The sequence below is a fragment of the Pseudopipra pipra genome, chromosome 4, assembly GCF_036250125.1.
Source record: "Pseudopipra pipra isolate bDixPip1 chromosome 4, bDixPip1.hap1, whole genome shotgun sequence".
Taxonomy (NCBI): domain Eukaryota; kingdom Metazoa; phylum Chordata; class Aves; order Passeriformes; family Pipridae; genus Pseudopipra; species Pseudopipra pipra.
Genome location: NC_087552.1, coordinates 16,764,687 through 16,784,647, shown reverse-complemented (window position 1 = coordinate 16,784,647; position 19,961 = coordinate 16,764,687). Strand labels below are relative to the sequence as shown.

Here is a 19,961-nt window from a genome sequence, read left to right as displayed (position 1 = left end):
CCTAGAAGGTTAAATCTTTCCTCAAGTATCTGAGGTGTCCAAAAGTGAATCACAGCTAAGAGTGTAAACTGAAGGAGCATACACTAACTTCCTTCACAAAGCCCTCTGCCTGTGTGCCCTGGGGACCCTGGCCTGAAGAGGAGGATGTGCAGTACCTGAAGTTGCTATTGGAAGCCACTGTGGCAGCAGCAGTTCTCGGCTCTTTCATGGATAGCATGTTGTTTGGCAGTGGTCTGTGTGCCACCACTGGCACGTGCCATGATGTGTGAAGCTCTGTCTGAAGATTTCCAGTGCCTGCTCAGCTGTTTGATAATCAAAGTTGTGCAATAGTTTCTGTAGAATTCTCCCATCTCTCTTCTTCTCCTGTATAAAAAAATATCCATTCCTAAATGGGCCATGAATTAAGAAAAAAAGCTGTGCATTGCTAACCTTCTATTCTTTTCCTCTTCCTTTGGCATTTTTCACTGACACAAAGTGTACAGCTTCTTCATCTGGTGCAGATAGTTGGTTAAAACAATCCTATTGAGCATCTCTCTGGCCTTCCATTTGTGAATGTGAAAACCAAAGCCTTCCAGGAATGTTTTCTCTTGAAAATTTCTCTCGGAGTTTAGGATTTATGAGAACCACTAGACTAAGTTTTGAAAAATCTCTGGATATTTGGGGCCTTTTTGCATTCATCAGGATTGTAGTACCAGTGCAATGAAACAGTCCTTAAGTACATTTGTGAAACTCTGCAGCAGAGAGCAGTAACAAAAGATAATTCTAGATAGTCAGGATAATGTGGCTGCAATGTGTCATAGTCTGGATCAGAATTCCTGGAGGCTTTTTCAGTGCTAGGATACTGCTGGTTTTTGGGGTTTTTTAAATGAAGTACAATAGCATATCACAAGTTTAATTGCATTTATCTGGGCATATGTAAATCAATAGTTTCCATAATGGTGTCTAATCCTCATTAACAGAAACAGATCCGCTTATCCCTGAGGTAGGTGAGTAGGTGGCTGGCAGCTGCAGAGATACAATAGTCCAGCTTTTACTAATAACATTATGATCAACAGTTTTGGGTGATAATTTGACATCATATTTAAGCCACTACACAACTCAATGGACGCATCCCACAATCCACCTTCCATGAACATAAAGAAGACAAATTTCCCACAGAGTATCCATCGAGGTAACAGCTGTGACTGGCTTTGTGTTCCTTACTGGTACTTCCACAGATTATTTGCTGTAACGTCAGTAGCACCTCTTATCAATGTATTACCATCTGGTCAAGTGTTATGGACATAATGCTACGGAAATTATTTAGATCTACCTTTGCTCAATTAATTCCTTAATTCTGTGTCCTAATACCACTGTCAATACCTGCTGCCAGATCCAAGATTTTTCCCGGAGCTCCTATTTCCCCAGAGTCAGCTGGATGCTCACAGCATTTTGAGGTGAAGGTACGTTTTTTTGTTTGTTTGTTTTCAGTTGGTGCTAACTGGAGTAATCGGATCAGTGGTGAATCGCCGGTTTCATAAATCTAGTGGGGATAGGATATAGGGGATAATACAGACAGGATTATGTAAAAGATTTGTATCTTCAGGAAATACTGATTTCCACAGTGCCTGATCCTTAACAGTAAGCTACTGTCTTCCAGCACCTGGCTGGCTTGCAAAGTAGTCAGTTTGAGTGCCTTGATATGCAAAATACCACAGCTAATCTAGTCAGACAATCGTTGATCATTTTGTGACTTCTTAAAGTAAATAAGTATGTAAAAGAATGTTCCTTAGTACACGACTGTTTTAATAATCTAATGAAAGACACTGCAGTTTGGAAGAGCCTGGTAAATGCAGCAGTCTTCTAAATATTTTATTCCTGTTTGCATCCTATTCTTAAAGCACCGATTCCCGTGATTCATTACTGCTCTGTATGGATTGTCTCCCTGAACACTTCCCTTGCCATTGATCCCTGTTTCTATTAAAACAAGGTCATTCCATTCCTTTCACTTTCTGCTGTTCTCTCTTCTGTTTAATTCACCTCATTATTTTGATACCATCCTTATCCTTCCTTACAAAGCATGAGGTTCATCTCCTCTTCCTTGACCTGCTCATCCTCCTACACACAGCCCTATTAAATTTCCTCCCTCCAACAGAGCCTCCCCCCTCTGAATCCTACACAGGCATTAATTCAGGGGGAGCTTTATTGAAAAGAAAATGAGATAGCAAAAAAATATGTGTGACGGATAAAAATAGAAGGAATTAGTAGTTATAATAGAAAGGTTTCAGGTGAGCCAAAATTAATACAGGATCCAAAATGTACATAGGCTGGTTTAAAAAGAAGAAAATGAAATACAGCATGAATTTTCAGAGACACCCCATGTCCCTTATTTTCTTTCCTTTTTGTGTAGCCACCAGTTGCTACGCAGTCCCTGGGAAACAATGACTTAGCCAAAATCCTCAGGCTTGTCTATTCTCTTCTAACTGTTTTTACTTCACTGTTGTGATCCAGAGAAGTACTAAAAGCCAGAGGGAGATTATACAACTTTTGTGTTCATTGCTCATTACAGGACCATCTCTAATCTTTGTTGTTCAAACTATACAATAGAACTGAAAGACTGAAGTAATACATACCAACAGTGAGCTGTTCGTTATTATCAGTATAATACTGATAATAATACAAGTTTTTCTTACTTGTTCCTTTCTGTGATGTAGCACAGGCCTGTAACTGCATTTACTCCACAGATCTTAATCCAGCCTCTGTGAGAAGTAATTTGTTGGGGATTTCAAAACATCCTCTGAGATCATACTAGAGTTTTATGCAGAAAACCTCTCATAATCCCTCTCAAAACTCTAATATGGAGCTATTTCTGGATCTTATGCGTCTTTTGGACCAGGCTTGGCTGGAGAGTTCGACCAGTACATGGGAAACAACTGTGGTGCAAGCTGTGTGTAATGAGGGATGGGCACAGCTGCAGCCAGGCTGGGAGCAGCTGCTTCCACAGGCTTGCAGAATCCTTTGGGTCCAGCATAGCAAGGTAAGCACAGGTGCAAAGACACCTCCCTCCAGCACACTCTGCAAGTTTACAGATGTCTGATCTGATGAATATGGCATTTAAACTTGGCTTTCAGTGAAGAAACATGATTTGTAGTGTCTTCTGTTTGCTAATGCCATGCACCTTTGTTTTGCCCAAAAACAACGTAGGGTTTACTGCCAAAGCAGAAAACAGACCGAATGTGTCTTACAGTGCTGCCAGAAACTGGATTCTTAAGAGGACTTTCACAATTACAATTATATCTTTTAGTACAAATGAGAGAGTGGAAAAAAGGGTAACAAATCAGGGTGCACACTCAAAAGGAAAAGTAAGGAGTGCTCATTAAAAGTAGTGCACAATGAGGTGTTTCATAAATTTATTCAGAATTTGCTGTGGTACAAGTTCATGAAATATGTCCTGCTATAGCTTGGGTAGTGTAAGGAATTACACTGACATTTTGAAGACCCTAAAGAGATGAGCTAAAGCAGCTTCTTCAGCTCAGTACCTGCATAATTTCCTTAGAGAATGGAAATGCATTTTCCAGTGCCACCTAGCTGGGACTCATTAGGCATTCATTTATTAATTCTGTGCTTCTAAAAACACTGATAGCAGCAATTCACCAATGCTGAAAATGTGATGCTGACAAATGAAGAGATAAACTGATTACACTTCTAAACAAAAATGAGGAAAAATCACCATATGCATTTTAAAAAATACATTATAAAAAAGTAAAATTCTACATTATAAAAATGCACTGAAGTATATTTAAAAAATAAAACAATACCATCTAACACATACTGAAAAAGCCTTCACACTTAATCAAAAGAAAACTTCCTCAAGGCTAATCTTTGTTTTGGCATGATGTTGCTCTCTTGAAGTAAACACGGAGAGGACATCTCATATTTAAGGTCAACAGTATTTAAAAACAGCTTTTTAATTTGGGTTTTTGTTTCTAGCCAAGGATTTTTAAAGAAGCTCTTAATGACAGAATATTAGAATCATTTAGGTTGGGAAAAACCCTCTGAGATCATCGAGTCCAGCCCTTAACCCAGCACTGTGCAGTCCACCTCTAAACCATGTCCCCCAGTGCCACATCTACATGTCTTTTAAATACCTCCAGGGATAGTGACTCAACCACTGCCCTGGGCAGCCTGTCCCAATGCTTGACAACCCTTTTGTCCTAATATCCAATCTAAACCTGGCACAACTTGATGCCATTTCTTGTCATCCAATGTTTGAGATCAAGATAAAGAAGCATTTTGTCATAAGAAGTTATAATATTATATACTATTTCTTTTCCCTCAGTTCGCTTAAAGGAAGAGTATTTAATTGCTAAAATGTACTTAATTCAAAACTTTTTCTGAAATGAACACATTAGTTTAGTTGGACTGTGTAAGCAGAAGAAAGTTATGAGTTATTGTGGACACTTGCTTTCTTACCCTAAATGAACTAAACGGGTGCTTCTACGTAAAAGCTCTGATCCCTGAGCACTGTTCAGATTTATCTGCAGCAATTTAAAAGGGTAATGGCTCCAGCTGCCAAAAATTGCTCTTTCAGCAGATGCAATGAAGCTGGCAGTGGGTCTGTTCCTCAGCTGTCGTACTTCACTCCCACACTAGCTATTAATGCACCCCCAAGACTTCTCTCCCTTCAGCTCTCTCAGCCTCTCCTCCTTCACCATGTCTGTGGCCTGCCACAGGACCTGCTCCAGTATATCCATGTGGTCCTTGTACTGGGGAGCCCAGAATGGGACACAGCATCCCCAGTGGGGTCTGATCAGTGCTGAATAGAGGGTTCAGAAGGTTTGAATAAAGCTTCCAAGCCAGAACCCATGGTAATATCTAAAACGTTATTTAAACAGAAAGTATATTTTTCTTAAAATAGACTTTAGAGAATTTACTAGTACTTTCCATAAAATGTTATGGGGTTCACTCCCAATCTGGTGGTTTAAGTTCATTTTTAATCTATGCTTTTGGATTTTAAGGTTTAGAGAAAACATTTCTTTATTCCCTTATCTCAGCAGTTCCACTTTTTGTGGGAGACAGAACCAGCGTTAGACTTGTAACCCACACTAGGGAAGCTCAGGACAAAGGATTAAAGACAGGGTTCATTCCCAGTTCTCAGCTGTAGTTTAAATAACTTATATCTAATGTATTTTATTTCTCCAGATCTTTGGGGGGGGGGGGGTTTGGCATGGTTGCTTGAACATAAAACCAGCCCAAATGGAGATCACCTGGAGAATTTAACATTGTTTTTACCTGGATGAAAAATCAAATTAAAACAATTGTCTTTGGAACCCTAAACTGGCAGTCTGCTGAACTTTACCTGCCTTGACTAATGCACATACCCCACTGCCTTTAACAACCAAGATGGGTCAAGAAGTATTTATTTATCTGTAAGGAAATACAGGAAGATCTGACAGGATTCAGCATGACAATGCTGTCTGTACTGGCAAACTGGATTTGCAGGCTATTGGAGCATGCAGTTTAGATGAAAACATCTGAAATCGATTAAGCTGGATTTTTGCAATTAATTTTATTTTATTTATTTTCTTTCCAGTGTGATGTTAAAACAAAGAAGAAAGCAAAAAAATATTAAGAACAAATGTTACATTCTATTTGGATAACAGGAGGGGTCACAAAGAGAACTCATACTCCCAGTCACTAGGTACGTAAAGAATTCCAAACTTTATTTCATCTCTGCTTTTGCCTGGTGGCAGATAGCCTGATGAAAAGCTTAAAGATAAAGGCCAACCAGGGAATACTTAAAAGCAGGCAGGTAAAAATGATGTGCAAAAACATGTACTTATATTTTCCTTACAAGAGGGAAGACAATACTGTAGGAAACTACAGGTGACTCAGAAAGACAAGGAAGCTCAAGCAGTAGATGTGAGGAATCCAAAACATGCCTAAGAAATGCTGGCAGCAGCAAACTCTTAAGATTAAAATGTCAAGATTACACAGCATGTGTATAACCACACAAGCTCACTGTAGAGGCTGAATGTGTCAGCATTACAGTTCTAAACATTTCTAATTCCGAGGAAGAAACTGCAGATGTTTGCAGCTCAAATTAGATATCAGCATCTCTCCCTAATAATGTATATGTATGTATGTATGTATGTATGTAACTTACATAATTATGTATGTATGTAACTAAGGAAAATGAGGAAAGAAAGGAAAAAAAGGAGCTTAGTCCTCTTTTAGGACTTGGAAATTCAAACAAGAGAGCAGCTATGAAATATTCTAGTCTTGACACACACTCTATAGATAAAAGTAACAATGTGAGAAAATTATGTAGGAAGGGAATGGAACAAGTACTGAAACAGAAAGTGTTGTGGAGTGTCTTTGATTTTTTTGGCCAAAAACCATAGGAAATTTTATACCAACACACCCAAAATATGGCATTCCCAAATCAGGCCACAGGCAAGTTAAAGGAACATTGCACATCACTTCAGAAAAGCATTTTCTGGAAAAAAATGTGGTTTGAGTTTTTTTGTACTTTTTTTTGGTGTAAACAGGGTCAGGGAGGTGAACATACAAAAAATTCTGTCCCAAACATGGTGTAGTATGAAGAATAAGGTGCAATTTTTATTTCCCAGACAAAACACCCATCACACTTTTTGGAGTTTCTTTAGCGCCAGATTTCAAAACGCAGAAGTTTTTACCAATTTAAAGATTCATTCCCTTTCCCTCCGTAGAATTAAATAAATGACAGCTTTGTATATCACGAAGATGTGGAGCTTTAACGTGTACGCATATTTATATTTGTTTTCGATATCTGTTTGTGTATCTGCAAGTTATGCTCCCATCCCTAAGATGATCCTTCCTTTGGAAATCTCTGCTGCTGCCATGTTGACTGTGAAAATGTGTTAATAAAACTCAAACACTTGCCTGTGTGTTAAACAGCCGGTACAAGACCCTCCAGTCTTTAGAAGCGTGTCTAATCCCTATTAACACAAGCAGTCTCCTTAAAAATGCAGAGCTGAAGACTGCTTGAATGAAGAGTTCGGAGGAGCAGACCCTCCTCCTTCTTTATTAACAGATACTCGGGTTAATATCAAATAGATTCTCTGAAAGGTCAAACAAAAGGCTCCTTGAGTCTGAGATAGGATGGGATTTATAGCTCAGGTCACCCTGGGAGGTAGCACAGAAAGGGCACCGCTTCTCCTGCTTTACAACAGGCAGGAGCAGGACCCGCACTTGTACGCGGAGGTTACACCGCCCACCCCGCGGCTCGCCGGGGGCTTCGGGGCCCCGGCTTTTGGCACTGCTGCCCCTTCGGTGGGAGCGGGCGTGACACCGGCTCTGGGAAACCGAAACAACCGGCGCAGCTCTCACAGGCTTTTAACCTGAGGGAAGAGGGCGACTTTTCCTTCCCTCCTACTGCACCCCTTTCACCTCAGCTCGTCATGTCTGGGCGGCGTCTCGCTTGACCCATATCCGCGCCCCCTGCGCTCCCCAGGGAGCAGCGCCCGGAGGAGGAGGAGGAGGAAGGACGCCCGCCCGTCCGTCCGTCCATGCTGGAGGTTTGGGTGGGGAAGCGGCTCACCCGCCTCCCCGGGATCGCTGCGGCGGCAGGAGCTGGAGCTGGGAAGGCTCCTCTCCCCCCACCCCAGCACAGGCGCTCCCTGTCGCGCCGCGGTTTTCCTCGGGGCTGGAGCCGCGAAGGCAGCTGGCGACCCGCTGTGCGCGTACGGTTTAGTTTTACATTAAAAAAATAAATAAATAAAAAGAACGAAAAATACCCCACTCCAAAACCACCCCTCTCTAAAAAAAAAAACCAAACAAACCAACCAAAAATTGCTTCAGGAGCAGCAGACTCCAAGCAGTTATAGAATTCGGCCCTAGTGAGGCCACATCTGGAGCGCTGTGTCCAGTTCTGGGCTCCTCAGACGAGGAGCTACTGGAGAGGGTCCAGCGGAGGTCACAGAGGTGATGAGGGGTCTGGAGCATCTCTTACGAGGAGGGGCAGTGGGAGCTGGGTCTTCTTTCGTCTAAAGAAGAGAAGACTGAGAGGGGATCTCATTAATACATATAAATATCTCAAAGGCGGGTGCCAAGAGGATGGTGCCTGACCCTGTTCAGTGATGCCCAGCGACGGGACGAGGAGCAATGGCCATAAAGTAAAACACAAGAAGTTCCAACTCAACACGAGGAAGAACTTCTTTGCTTTGAGGGTGGCAGAGCACTGAAACAGGCTGTCCGGGGAGGTCGTGGAGTCTCCCTCTCCGGAGACATTCCAAACCCACCTGGACGCGTTCCCCGCGTCACCTGCTCCAGGTGAGCCTGCCTAGGCGGTGGAGTTGGACTGGATGATCTGCAGGGGTCCCTTCCAACCCTAACGATTCTGTGATTCTGTGAACAGCGCAGTAAAGTCTGGGGCACCGGCCGGGTGCCCGCAGGCGCCGCATCCCCGCAGGTGAGCAGCCTGCCCGACGGGGCGCTGCCCGAGGGGCAGGGCAGGGAGGGCCGGAGCGCTCCCCTCCCGCCCCCCCCCCCTCACCTGCGGCACCTGCGCTCACCTGGCCCACCTGCGCTCGCGCAGCCCGCCGCTCCCGCCCCGCGCGCCGGCCCCGCCCGCGCCCGTCCCGCGCAGGCGCTCCGGGGGCTCCGCGCTGTCATGGCGGCAGCGAGCGGCAGCGCCGGCAGGAAGGAGATGGGGCTGGTCGGCACCGCGGTGTGAGGCGGCGGCAGCAGCAGCGGTAGCAGCGGCGGCGGCTGGAACTTCGGGCGCCTGTCGGCGGGCGGAGGGGCGGCCGGCGCAGCCCAGCCCAGCCCAGCGCAGCGCAGCGGGCAGCGCGGCAGCGCAGCCGCCTCCCGGCCCCCGAGCGGCGCGTCGGGGCAGCCCGCGCCCCCTCCGCAGCCCGCGGTGAGTGCGAACTTGGCTGGGGCGCTGCACCTGCGGCGGTGCCGGGGCAGGAGCCGGGGTGGGGGGGCGCGGCGGGCAGGAGGAGCGGATTCCCTGTAAGAAAAAGATAATAATAATTGTAATACTAAAAAAAAAGAGATTAAAGCCCTCGCGCCCGGGCTCGGAGCGCGGCGGGTCCCGGAGCACTTCCGCGGGGAGAGGCGTGAGCGCTCCCGGGGCGGCCCCGCGGGGAGCGGGGCAGGGGCCGGGACCCGCGGGCTGTGGGGCAGCGCCCAGCGCTCCGCGGACTGAAACACCCCTCGCGTTGTCCTTCAGGGCTGTAAATACCTGCCTGGGGGCAGAGCGCTGTGACAGACGCCTCCTGCTGAGGAGAGAGCCGGGATTCCGAGGGCGCGTCCTCCCTGCCTGACACCCTCCCCCGCCGGACGCCGCTTTCCCCGGGAGCCGGAGCTGAAGGGAAGGAAGGAGTGGGCCGCCGCTCACCTTCCCGGCTGCACAGGTCGCTCCTTCTTCCCGAAGCGGCGAGCGTGGAGCTGGCGCTGGAAGCCCGAACCTGCGGTGAACTAGCCATGGCGAGTGAGGACAAACAAGTTGTTCAGCCAACAGGTGATGATGGAGGAGGAGGAGGAGCGGGAAAAGAAGGAAATGCTGCTGAAGGGGGAAATGTGCTGCAGCCTTTGAATCCAGGAGTCCCCATCCGAGGTATCAAGATGAAATTTGCGGTGCTGACAGGACTGGTGGAAGTTGGTGAAGTGTCCAACAGAGACATAGTCGACACTGTGTTTAATCTGGTAAGTTGATTGCCAGAATGAGGGAGAAGAACAGCACGGACATGCAAAAGAATGCCACAGTTTTTTGATGTTATCTTTCTGTTAGTAATTTTTTACATGTTTACACCTTCATCATACTGGGTTTCAACTAAGTTGTTTTTACTTATCATAAAAGCTGAAAAAAGAAAAGGATGTGAGCTTCTAAACATGCATACTTAAACTTGAAATAGCTCTAAACAGCATCCTCCTTAGTTAGCCTCAGAGAAATCGTTGCTTTATTTAGAGCTGGGAAGCGTATTGTTGTGTTTAAACATTTAACAGATATGCTCAACAAGAAAGTTAAATGTTAATTTAGTAACTCAAACTGTCATCAAAACATACATATTGTTGTTCTAAATGAAAACAAGTTTTCCCATGAAGATATTTACACCTCTCTTTGCTTTTCATTTGCTTTGGAAGTAGGCAGAACTTCCATGTACAGGGGATGAGGGTTTCAGGGAGGAGTTCATTCAAATTCATTACATAGTCTGCTTGTTGAGAAGAGTAGAATGTGGTTTCAGTGTCCTTTTTTAATTAATGAATTAGGGAGTCAGCTGCTATTTTTTGAATACCATGTGGATGTGTTTAATACTTCATAACAGATCTCACTAAAAATTGAGGATACAACTTTTCCTGCTGAAGCTACAGACATAATATATATATATATGTTGAATTTCTTGGGCCAATTGCTTCAAGTTGCAGTTTGCCTAAAGCAGTTGGGCTAGTTAATAGTGTTTCTTTGATGCAGGAGACCGGTCATTAGGAGAAAAACTGCCTTTAAGTTTACAAAGATACTCTGCTATTATCAGAGGTCTTAATGCATCTCTAAAAATACCTGTCGTCGCTCCTCCTTCCTTTGACTGAGCAGCTTTGACTTTGAAACAATGTGGTTTCTGACAAACCAGGAAGTGAGAGTGTGTAATAGCATAAAGCTCAGTAACAAGAAAAGTTGAGGCAAAAGTCATACTGGGTTTTTTAAATGCTGTTTGCATTTCAGTTATTTTGTTAGTAGCATTCTTTGCTACGTGCAAATTTTAATGGTCACTAAATATTTGTGGGCTGTGTCTGTTTAATGTTTTTCAGTGTTATCTTCTTGGGTTGTGGTGAATGTTTATTTTTTGGATGTTTTTGTACAATGTCATGCTCTACATTGTTTGCATGAAAGTCTCAGTACAGGGGAATTGAAGTAGTGACAAAAATAAAGTGCATATCAGAGGTTTCATGGATGCTTCAAGTATGAGGAAGTGATTTAAGTTACTTGGAGTCCACTTGACTATTGTCCTGGACAAAACCCAGTGTTTAAATATAAGGACATGAGGTTCAAAAGGAAATTCTGGTGAATAGTTTATGATTTAGGACACTTGTGTGAGGGGAAATTGTTCATGAGCGTGTTAAATTTTACCTTGTTTCTAGTGCGGTCTTTTGAGTGGTGTACTGGAGGTGTATTTCATGGCAGCAGTGGAAAGAGGTTCAGCAGAATAATTAAAAATGTAAAAGCTTCTTTATTCTGGGATTCCTGTTCTGCTCCATTTTGAACAAGAGAAGAGCGAAAAAATTCAGCGTGATTCAGAGAATCCTTGATTTTAGGTTTAAGAGGTCTGGAGAAATGACCTATGGATTGCATTTTCCCAGATCTTCATTTCCTAAATAGATAAAGGAGAGTTTCTGGCCCTGGAAGCCTTTGAAAGTGCATTCTCACTTTTTCTGCAAGTGAAACAACATCCCTGACCTCTCTGAGAAGATTCCTCAACACTTTTAGCACGCCTGCCTGCAGTGTGGGAGGCTAAAGGTCAAGCTCGTGTCCCACGTTATTTTGTCAGTTGATAGGTATCATGAAACAACCATTAGTTTGGTAGGGTTTTTTTGGTAAAGACTGTTAAGCTGACTTTTTAATGTAGCTTTTCAGGATATGAGGTGTCCCTACAAAGCAATACTCCTTCGCCTGTCACTGAGTTTTGCCTCTGTTTAGTTGTTAGCTGTGACCACTTCATTTTGTCGGTTAATACCACTGACATCACACTGATCAGAATGTAAAGCATGTGAAGTATTGGTTAGCAATGGTGTGCTTATTTTTCTGTGTGTGTGTACAGAAAATATGCAACTTTTATTCTTAGCTGTGGCTTTTCCAGTAGTTTGTTTCCCTGTAGCTTTCAGAGCGGGTGTACTCGTGTGTGCAGGTTCAACTGGAATCGTGCCGTGATCTGTTCTTACTAATGGGGTTAAGCCCAACGGGTTTCATTCTTTTTGGTGACTCATAACTGCACTACCTCAGGGGTGTGAGCAGAAATGAGCTGCCCTGCTTCTTGTACTTTGAAAAGAGGAGACATACCGTATTCAGGGGATTTTTTGATCACTAAAGTGACAAGTGAGATGTCTTTAGACCAAAGTGCAGGCAGGGCTGGGCAAATCTTTGTCGAAAGGTTGGTTTTACATATTCTTTGTAGCATAACCACTCTCAAATGTGAAGGGTTTATTTTTTAAAAAGGGATGTTAGCTGGCCCAATTTTAATTTCTTGAGAAAACATGTTGCTCTTAGTTATGCCCTTCAAGCTTGCTGTAGCATATGGAGGGAAGTGCTGTCTTGATGTTTCTTGTCTTTAAGTATTTAAGAGATGGTCATGCTTTATATGTGAAAGACTCAGAAGGTCAAAAATCTAAAGTGCACAATAATTGACCTGCTGATTATTGAAGACATTTAAGCTTCTGTAGTCCTGACTGCTGAAGCAAATACCTTGGTTAGTTCAGCAGTGTTGGGTCTTGGAGCTGAGAACTACATACAAAATTTTCTCTGTCCAGCAGCGTAACAGAGTGCTTAGGGATGCGTGTTTCTAGCATGCATCAAAAACCTAGTGGTGTCATTTTATTGCCTTTGGAAATTCTATTCTTAGAAATATTCAAATTGATCTGCTTTGTTTTGGTCAGTATTTTTGATGAATATAGTTTTCCGGCCCATGTTAGATGTGGCTTTGTGTATTTCAGCACCTCTTAAAATTGAAGAGGGAAATACAGAATTTAAAGAGGATGGTTATTCTGTGAAAAACTTTGAAAGCACATTCTTGTTCCAGTATTAATCTGTTCTGTTACTTTTTTTTACAGAATGAGCTATATAATGAATATATATTCCTTGTGCATTGTGAATTTGTTTTTAATTGACCTTGGGCAGCAATTAACTCCTTGAAATTCCTTTGTATACAAATCAGGTGAATTTCTGTGCATGACCTTGTATTTGCCCCCCCTCCCCCTTAACCCCTGGTAGGAGAAGATGATAGAATGGAAAAATAAATTATGTACAGTGGGATCTGTTACTAACTTATAATAACTGTGTGGTTTTCATAGTAAAACAGAAAGACAAGTTGACTTGCTATTAAAGAAAAAAACTTCTAGATGGAGTACTAGAAATAATTCAGCAATTAGCAAAAGTTAGATTTCTAGATTTCTGATTTTTCTACACCTGAAGTTCTCAGGTGTAGAGTATGAATTCTCTTCTGAAGGCTACACAACCTGCATTGGAAATACAGGAGGTCCTGCAAAGTCTTTTCTAGGTTGAAACTCTGAGTGGAGCTTCTCATTTACTCTGTTCTAAACAGGCTTGTGTTGTATCATATGTCAGTGTTGTCCAAGTTATTGCAAGTTTCCTGTTTATATATAAAACCGAGGCCACTGGATATCCTTGTCTTTCAGTAGGTAAAGGGTTCTCACTGGCAGGTGTTTTGTTCATAATAAGTGCTGTATGTGCAGGGCTGTGCTGCATTATTGGGCTTGCAGAGGGAAGGGGATGTTCTGGAAAAATTCTGCTACACTTCAAGCAGATGACTGTGCAACTATTGTCCTTCTCTGTGGTGTTGGTATAATTCAGTTTGGGGACTTCATACCAGAATTTACTTGGGTCTCAAGTTAACCAGTGTGTATTCTGCTCTTCTCTAAAGAAATGTCGTGCCTTGCTCTAAGCCAATTTTGTTTTAAAAAGCTTTAGTGCTTCTAATTGTTTTATTGAGTATAGTATAGATTGTTATTTGATTTAGTTCAATTTTTTTTCCCCTCAATCTGTGTTGCAAAGGCTTGTTTTCTAAATGTTCTGTCTCTTCGGTGAGGAGAATGTGCTGTTCCTTCTGATTCTGTTCATGGATTATGAGGTCCTCATAATCCTAGAGTTCCCTAGTGCAAATGAGAGAAATATTAGTTTTTATCACCTTTGGAGGAAAAAAAATTGAAATATGAGGAGCAGAGACTAAAATTATTTTGTAAATTTCATTTGTCACCTCTTTCACTTCTGCCAGACTTTACTAAAACCACAAACAAAAGTCAATGTAACTGTTAAAAATTCTTACAGTTTACTTTCCTGCTGATACCACAGGTTTCTAATTTGGTATGGGTGCTTCTGGAACATTAGTACAATGGATTTTATGAAGTATAAATTCCCCTTTTCTCATCTCTGGTCACAGACTCATTTTGCGTGTACCATCTTGTAGAAAACCCACAAAGCTAACGCTGATAGAATTAGATGTATTGCAGTAGTAAAATTGCACCACAAATGTCTTTATAACAATGCATTCTTTTCATTACATTATTGTATGTTTTTAGAGACTGCTAGACTTTATTTTCTACATAAAGTTACCAATGCTGATGACAAGTGAGAGTAACCAAGTAGTTTCTAGAGCATTGCTGAATTTTGTGGATTTCTTAATATATGCAGTCTTCCCTAGTAGGTGCACCTCTGGCTACAGATATCCTAGTTCAGTCACTTCTGTCCACTCACAGTATAGATGATAAGGTAAGTCTGTGGCTTTAGCTGGGTCAAGCTTGTAGGGTTTTTTTTTCTTTTTAAAAATCATAGTAAATTGAACAGTCAGCTGTCTTAGTGGTTGTGCATGGTTTGACTCTTGTTGAGTGAGTGGAATTCAGCAAAATATCTCTGTTGCTTCCCAATCTGTCTCAAAGTCCCTCAGGTGCAAACTTACTTCTTACTGGCCCTTTCAGAGTGGGAGGCTTGTGCCCAGTTTGAGGAATGAATTTAGGCTCCTTGATTCCAAGTCCATGTTTAATGCTTTTGAAGTCATCTGACCTGGGATCTGGTAACAGTAAAAGATGATTGTGTAAGTTTAACCGACTAAATGAGGCTGAGATGTCTGACCAGGTTTACCTGTTTCAGAATTGTTGAGTAATGGGAGTCACTAGTTCTTCCCTTAAAATGGGAATTACAGACTTCCATCTTGCTACAATGTGTTCTGAGTAGCTAGGGGTACACCTGGTATTGAAGTGATGCACACTGGGGTTTTCTCAGGTGTTGATGCCACTTGGACATTACTTTGTAGTTAGTGGAAATATCACCCTGCATAGTAGGTGTAGGAATTGAGGGAAATCTTGTGGTCAGAAGAGAAAGGTGTGGAATGTAATAAGTGAGATGGTAATGGCAGTCTTGAATTAGGCATACTCAGAAAATTGTCTAGAGGAAAATTTTCCTTTCTGAAGAGGAGCTGATTTGTACTTCGGCCGTAGTATCAACTCACTTCTGTCACTGCAACTTAAAACACAGTGTAGGACAACAAAATATTGAGGACAAAATCTTAAGACCACATGGGAAAATGTTCAGTTTTTCTTACTCTTGACTCACCAGATTTTTAGAGCTGCTCATGTCCAATCTGCAATTTCAAGTGTCTGTGAAAACCTGCGAATTACATACTCTGTGTTTTTCAGAAGTGTTGGCATCCTGTACTGACATTGGTAGGCTCTGTACAAACATAAAGCTAAAAAAGCAAGGCTGAACTAGGCATTTACATATATCATGTCTTAATAACATAGACAGTTTTTAATTAGCAGCCTGTTCGAAATGTGTTCATAGCATAGCTTAAAATTCCCCTTTGGAGGGGAACACATCAGTTCAATGACAGATTTTTCTAGTTGGTGTCTGGTAACAAAGCAGAGAGAGTCAGGTTTCTGTTGTGGTTTCTTTGCTGTCTCTAGGTAGTGTCTCTCTGCTTCTGTCAGACAATACTGGGCTGGATGGACCACGGGCCTGACCCAGCAATGCAGAGAGCACAGTAATGTAGTGGCCATATGGATTGGCTCAGGAAAAGCATTTGCGGATTAGGGAATAGAATGAAATTAGTCAAAAGCATCAGGGAAACAGGTGGATGGCATGTCAAGGTTGCTACAAAGGCTGGACATGGCAGAGTGAGATAAAAATAGATAATTATTTGTGTATGTTGAATCTATACACTTTGGTTTACCTCTTCAATAATCTCTTTCAAGAGGAGCGTGAGTGAAGTTTTTTGAAGTGGTTGCATTGGATGAACACAGGAGATTGAGGAAAATCAAAGATGAAGTATTTTGCTTAATTTTTTTTTTTGAGGTAGTGTTGGTTTGGTACAGTGTTTGGTTCTCAGTGGCTCCTCGGTTGCTGATGAGTATGAACTCTGAAAGATAAAAATGAGTTTTCTATGTGGTTTCTTTCATTGTATGTCTATTTGCTTTACCACCTATTGGGGAACCTGCAGTCGTTCTGAACTGTGTCTCACCTGATGGTGTTCTGACCTTTTACTTTTTGCTAGATAAGTTGCCAGCCTAAAGCACTGATAACTTCTGTCTTCATGCAGTCATGAGGTTCTTTATGAGCCTTAAGGAGGAAGCTTTATTCCATTACACAGATGAAATAAGCTCTACAGTTTAGTCATTGGATGTGAAATAGCTTCTTGCTACCTTTGGTGTTTCGGTGTATAAAACCCTTTAAGAATCTATTCTGTCAAATTCAGTCTTGCATGCATTAAATTTATGCATATCTTTTTAAAGGACTTCTATTTATTTTAAATGGGTCAATCTGGAAGAAGGGTTTTGTTCATAATCACTAATTACAGTTAGCTAACTTTCTGCCATTCGAGTGTCTTCCCCAGCCCCTGGAGGCTTTGCTGGCCTCTTCGTAAGGTTTAGCATGATGGTTTTTGGTATTAGCTTGACCTAATTACTAATGTCCTAATTTAGATTACATTTCTGCTTTAACTCATTCTGGATTTTTCTGTTGGACTCGATATCAGGCTAGAGCATATTGTTATTGCCTGTCCGAAAACTAGTTTGGCCATTTTTATTTTACTCTGGGAAACCTTCAGGCTTTGTCTGGGAGCTCTGGCCATTTGCCAGGAGTCTGAGGGCTCAAATGAATATGCGTAAAACAGGATACTATTGCCACCTGCTTTTTTTTTTTATACTGTGTGTGGCCAGTGGAGACTGTAGTTTCCAGCATGCAGTGCTCTGTATTTAGAGCAGATAGCAATCGAGATGCAGCCTTGCAGAACTGCTGTGAGTGAATTCGCTAAAGAATGATACTGCACGAGTTGCAATAGCACCTTTCCCTGAGACACTGTAGTCTTTGTGCTGATACTGGAAGCTTGGAGTAATTTGTGAAGAGCTTGCATTGCTACAGTGCTTTAGATTCCAGAGCGTCACAAATAGGCATAAGTAGTTTCTAAATAGAAACTAATTTGTGGAGAGGAAAAATCTAATGCCTTCTGTTGCACTGGATTCCCCTAGTAGTAACCGGGGAGCTGGGAGCAGCTATGTCCCAGGCATGATTTTCTTGTTAATAGCTGCCTTGAGTAGATATTTAAATGAGAATTGCTAGTGGGAATAGGATGTGCTCTGTTGCCTCTTGTAAGTGCTCTGAGAGTTTGAGCTGCAAGTCTCTTTGCTGCAGCCCGTGTATGAGTAGTTTTGTTGGGTTTTGTATTCTGCATATATCTAGGAAAAAAATTTCATAGGTACTATACAGCAAATTCACATTATTTTTTGTGTGACTGAAAAACTGGAATGAGTTGTTCAGGCAAAAACCTGTTCTGTTTTGTTGATGCAACTGAAGAAATCTGCTGGGTTATCTTTCCTTTGCAGCTGCAAATCAAAACCAGAGTAACTGTGTAGGACTCATCTGTTCTGTGAAAGTGTGTTATGTGTGTCTGTCCAGCGTCTCCCCTTTTGTGTCAGCAGTTGTTCTCTGAGGTGTGAACAGAAGCTACAGAAATAAATTCATGAAATTGAGCCTATTCTATTTGCCCCACTTAGATACTCCAAATTTTTAGGTTTGTACTGGACTAGCCCTGTAAAACAGTGACTGTAAGAATGCATACGGTGACCTGCAGCTTATTTATTCTTTCTTTGGGAATGCTGAAAGACAAGAGGCACCAGGAAGCAGCAGGTAAGATGGTAACTGCAGCAGGAGGGCAATTTCTGTAATAAAAGACCAGCAAGAGAACCAGCAGCATCTTGCAGTGAAGTGGGAAGTATGTGATTATGAAATCCAGGATGCTGGATGTTTTCTTGATAAATCTCATGGAGTGGTTCCTTTACCAAACTCTGTAGGTTTGGGTGGGAGTTGTACTGTTTGCTTTCCCAAATATGGTTAAGATGGGGGCAGATGGGCAGTAAGGTAAACCCCGTTGCTGTAGAATTGCTGAATTGCTTTTCCAGATCATACAACTTTTAGGTTTTAGTAGTCCATTATTAGAGAAATCTCTGAGTTGTGCTGTTTACACTTCTTGGGATTAAAACAGCGTTCGTAAGGGCAAGTGTTTTTTGCAGGATTGTTAACAATCCAGGTGGACCTTGGAATCAAGTAGTGCTTAAAAAAACCCAACAAAAAAACCCCAAGAGGTTTTTATGTGGAATCATAGACTTCAGTTACACAAAATGGCCAATGATATAGAAGTAGAATTGCTGATAAGCCTTAAAACAATGCAATAGGGGGGAATATAGGAACCAAATGACTAATGTTGGTAATGGTGCATGACTGTTAAATAAACAAATGGAAACTATCAGCTCAGTCAGCATCTGCCTCCTGCTAATGTTTTTGTTGAAACTAAGCATGTGATTTGTCTGTAGTTGCGGTTGTGAACTTGATTGAAAAGAACTTGCAAGCTTTTTTTTTTTTTGTCTCTCTCCAGTGGGAGCTTAGTTATACTGTAGGATTTGGTTCCAGAGTATAATTTAGGTTCCCTAATGCCTGGCTTTTAGGTATCTGGTATGGAGTATGAAGCTGAGTAACTGTGACTGTGTTTTTTTAGAATGCATTTTGAAGCACCTGACATGAGATGAGCTTTGTACATTTAATGTATTGCTGCTGTTACAGAATGGGAGAACACTGAGATGCTGGGAATGGATATTTCCATTGGAATTGCTAAAGGTTCTCTGTCCAATTTGTAATCTACAGCCACGGGTCACCTTCTGAAGCTATGATATTCCTAACATTTCAAATTTCCTTGAGTTAGACAGTGGTGCCCCAACTTAACAGTAAAGTGCTGTGAAGAGTTCTCAGGACCAGAAACTACCAGTGGTTTTCCATCTTTATGTGAATCAGTAAATGCTTATGGCGAAAATATTGCCTTGTTTTCTTGTCTGTTTCTTCCTCAAAAGTAAAGTCCCTATTTTGTGCCATGCTAGATTATCTACTGTCTGACCTCACACCAGGGCACTGCTTTGTCCTTCCTGTGCCCTCCCCCCTGCCTCTTCTTCTGTGACCTGGCACCTGCTGCCTTCATCCTTGGCTGCGGAAGCGAGTCCTGAGCATTCACTGGGTTCTGTGGAGGGCTGGGAAGCTGTGAATGCCACTGTGTGCTGCAGTTGCTATGGATCAGCTGATTGGCAGGGGCATTGCCTTTGGGGAGATGTTTATTCCATGACTCATCTCAGACTTGGGGCTAAAGACTTGTGCTGTTCCTGTGTACTGTTTTTAAAGTGAAATGTGTATTGCTCTTTAGGAATTTTGCTGGTTTAGTGAGGTCTCACCTTTTCAGGAAATGAAAGCCACTCTGATTTCTATCCTTGACAGGAAGAGATTCTAATTGCCATTTGTCAGGAGTGCAGAATGATGGTAGTGTGACTTGTAAAGGGATATTTGTAACACCTCTTCTGCAAAGACCAGGCTCATATACAGTGAAGAATGGCAAATTCATGAGTATGCAGAGAAGGCACAGAAAGAAACAAGTCTCAGACCTTGTGGGGAAGGTGTTTGAATAAAGTTCTCCAGTCATTCATACATGACAGGGAAGGTTTGGAGCTGGAAGACAGTGGATTTCTTGCCCATGTGTTAGGACTTTACTATTCTTTATGATGTACAGAATCCTGATTTTTTTCCTGGAAAGTGAATTATTTCCAGGTGAAAGGGTTTGTTGGGTGAGTGAACAATCACCAGAGTTGCTTAGACATATTTCAAAAGCACGGAATTTAAATGACAGAGCCTTGGATTTCTTGCTTCTAGGTAGAGCTGTCATTTTTCGGGTGATATCCCAGTT

At 42.2% G+C, this 19,961-nt stretch overlaps 1 protein-coding gene across 2 annotated transcripts in view; it reads left to right on the top strand.

Moving 5' to 3' along the window:
- The first annotated feature begins 9,402 nt into the window (after nucleotides 1-9,402).
- Nucleotides 9,403-19,961, top strand: part of LRBA (LPS responsive beige-like anchor protein) — a 408,434-nt gene continuing 397,875 nt past the window's right edge. For both annotated transcript variants that reach the window (XM_064651760.1, XM_064651761.1), the window contains exon 1: nucleotides 9,403-9,672. In XM_064651760.1, coding sequence (XP_064507830.1) covers nucleotides 9,451-9,672 — 222 coding nt within the window. In that variant the 5' untranslated portion in view covers nucleotides 9,403-9,450. The remainder of the gene's footprint in view (nucleotides 9,673-19,961) is intronic.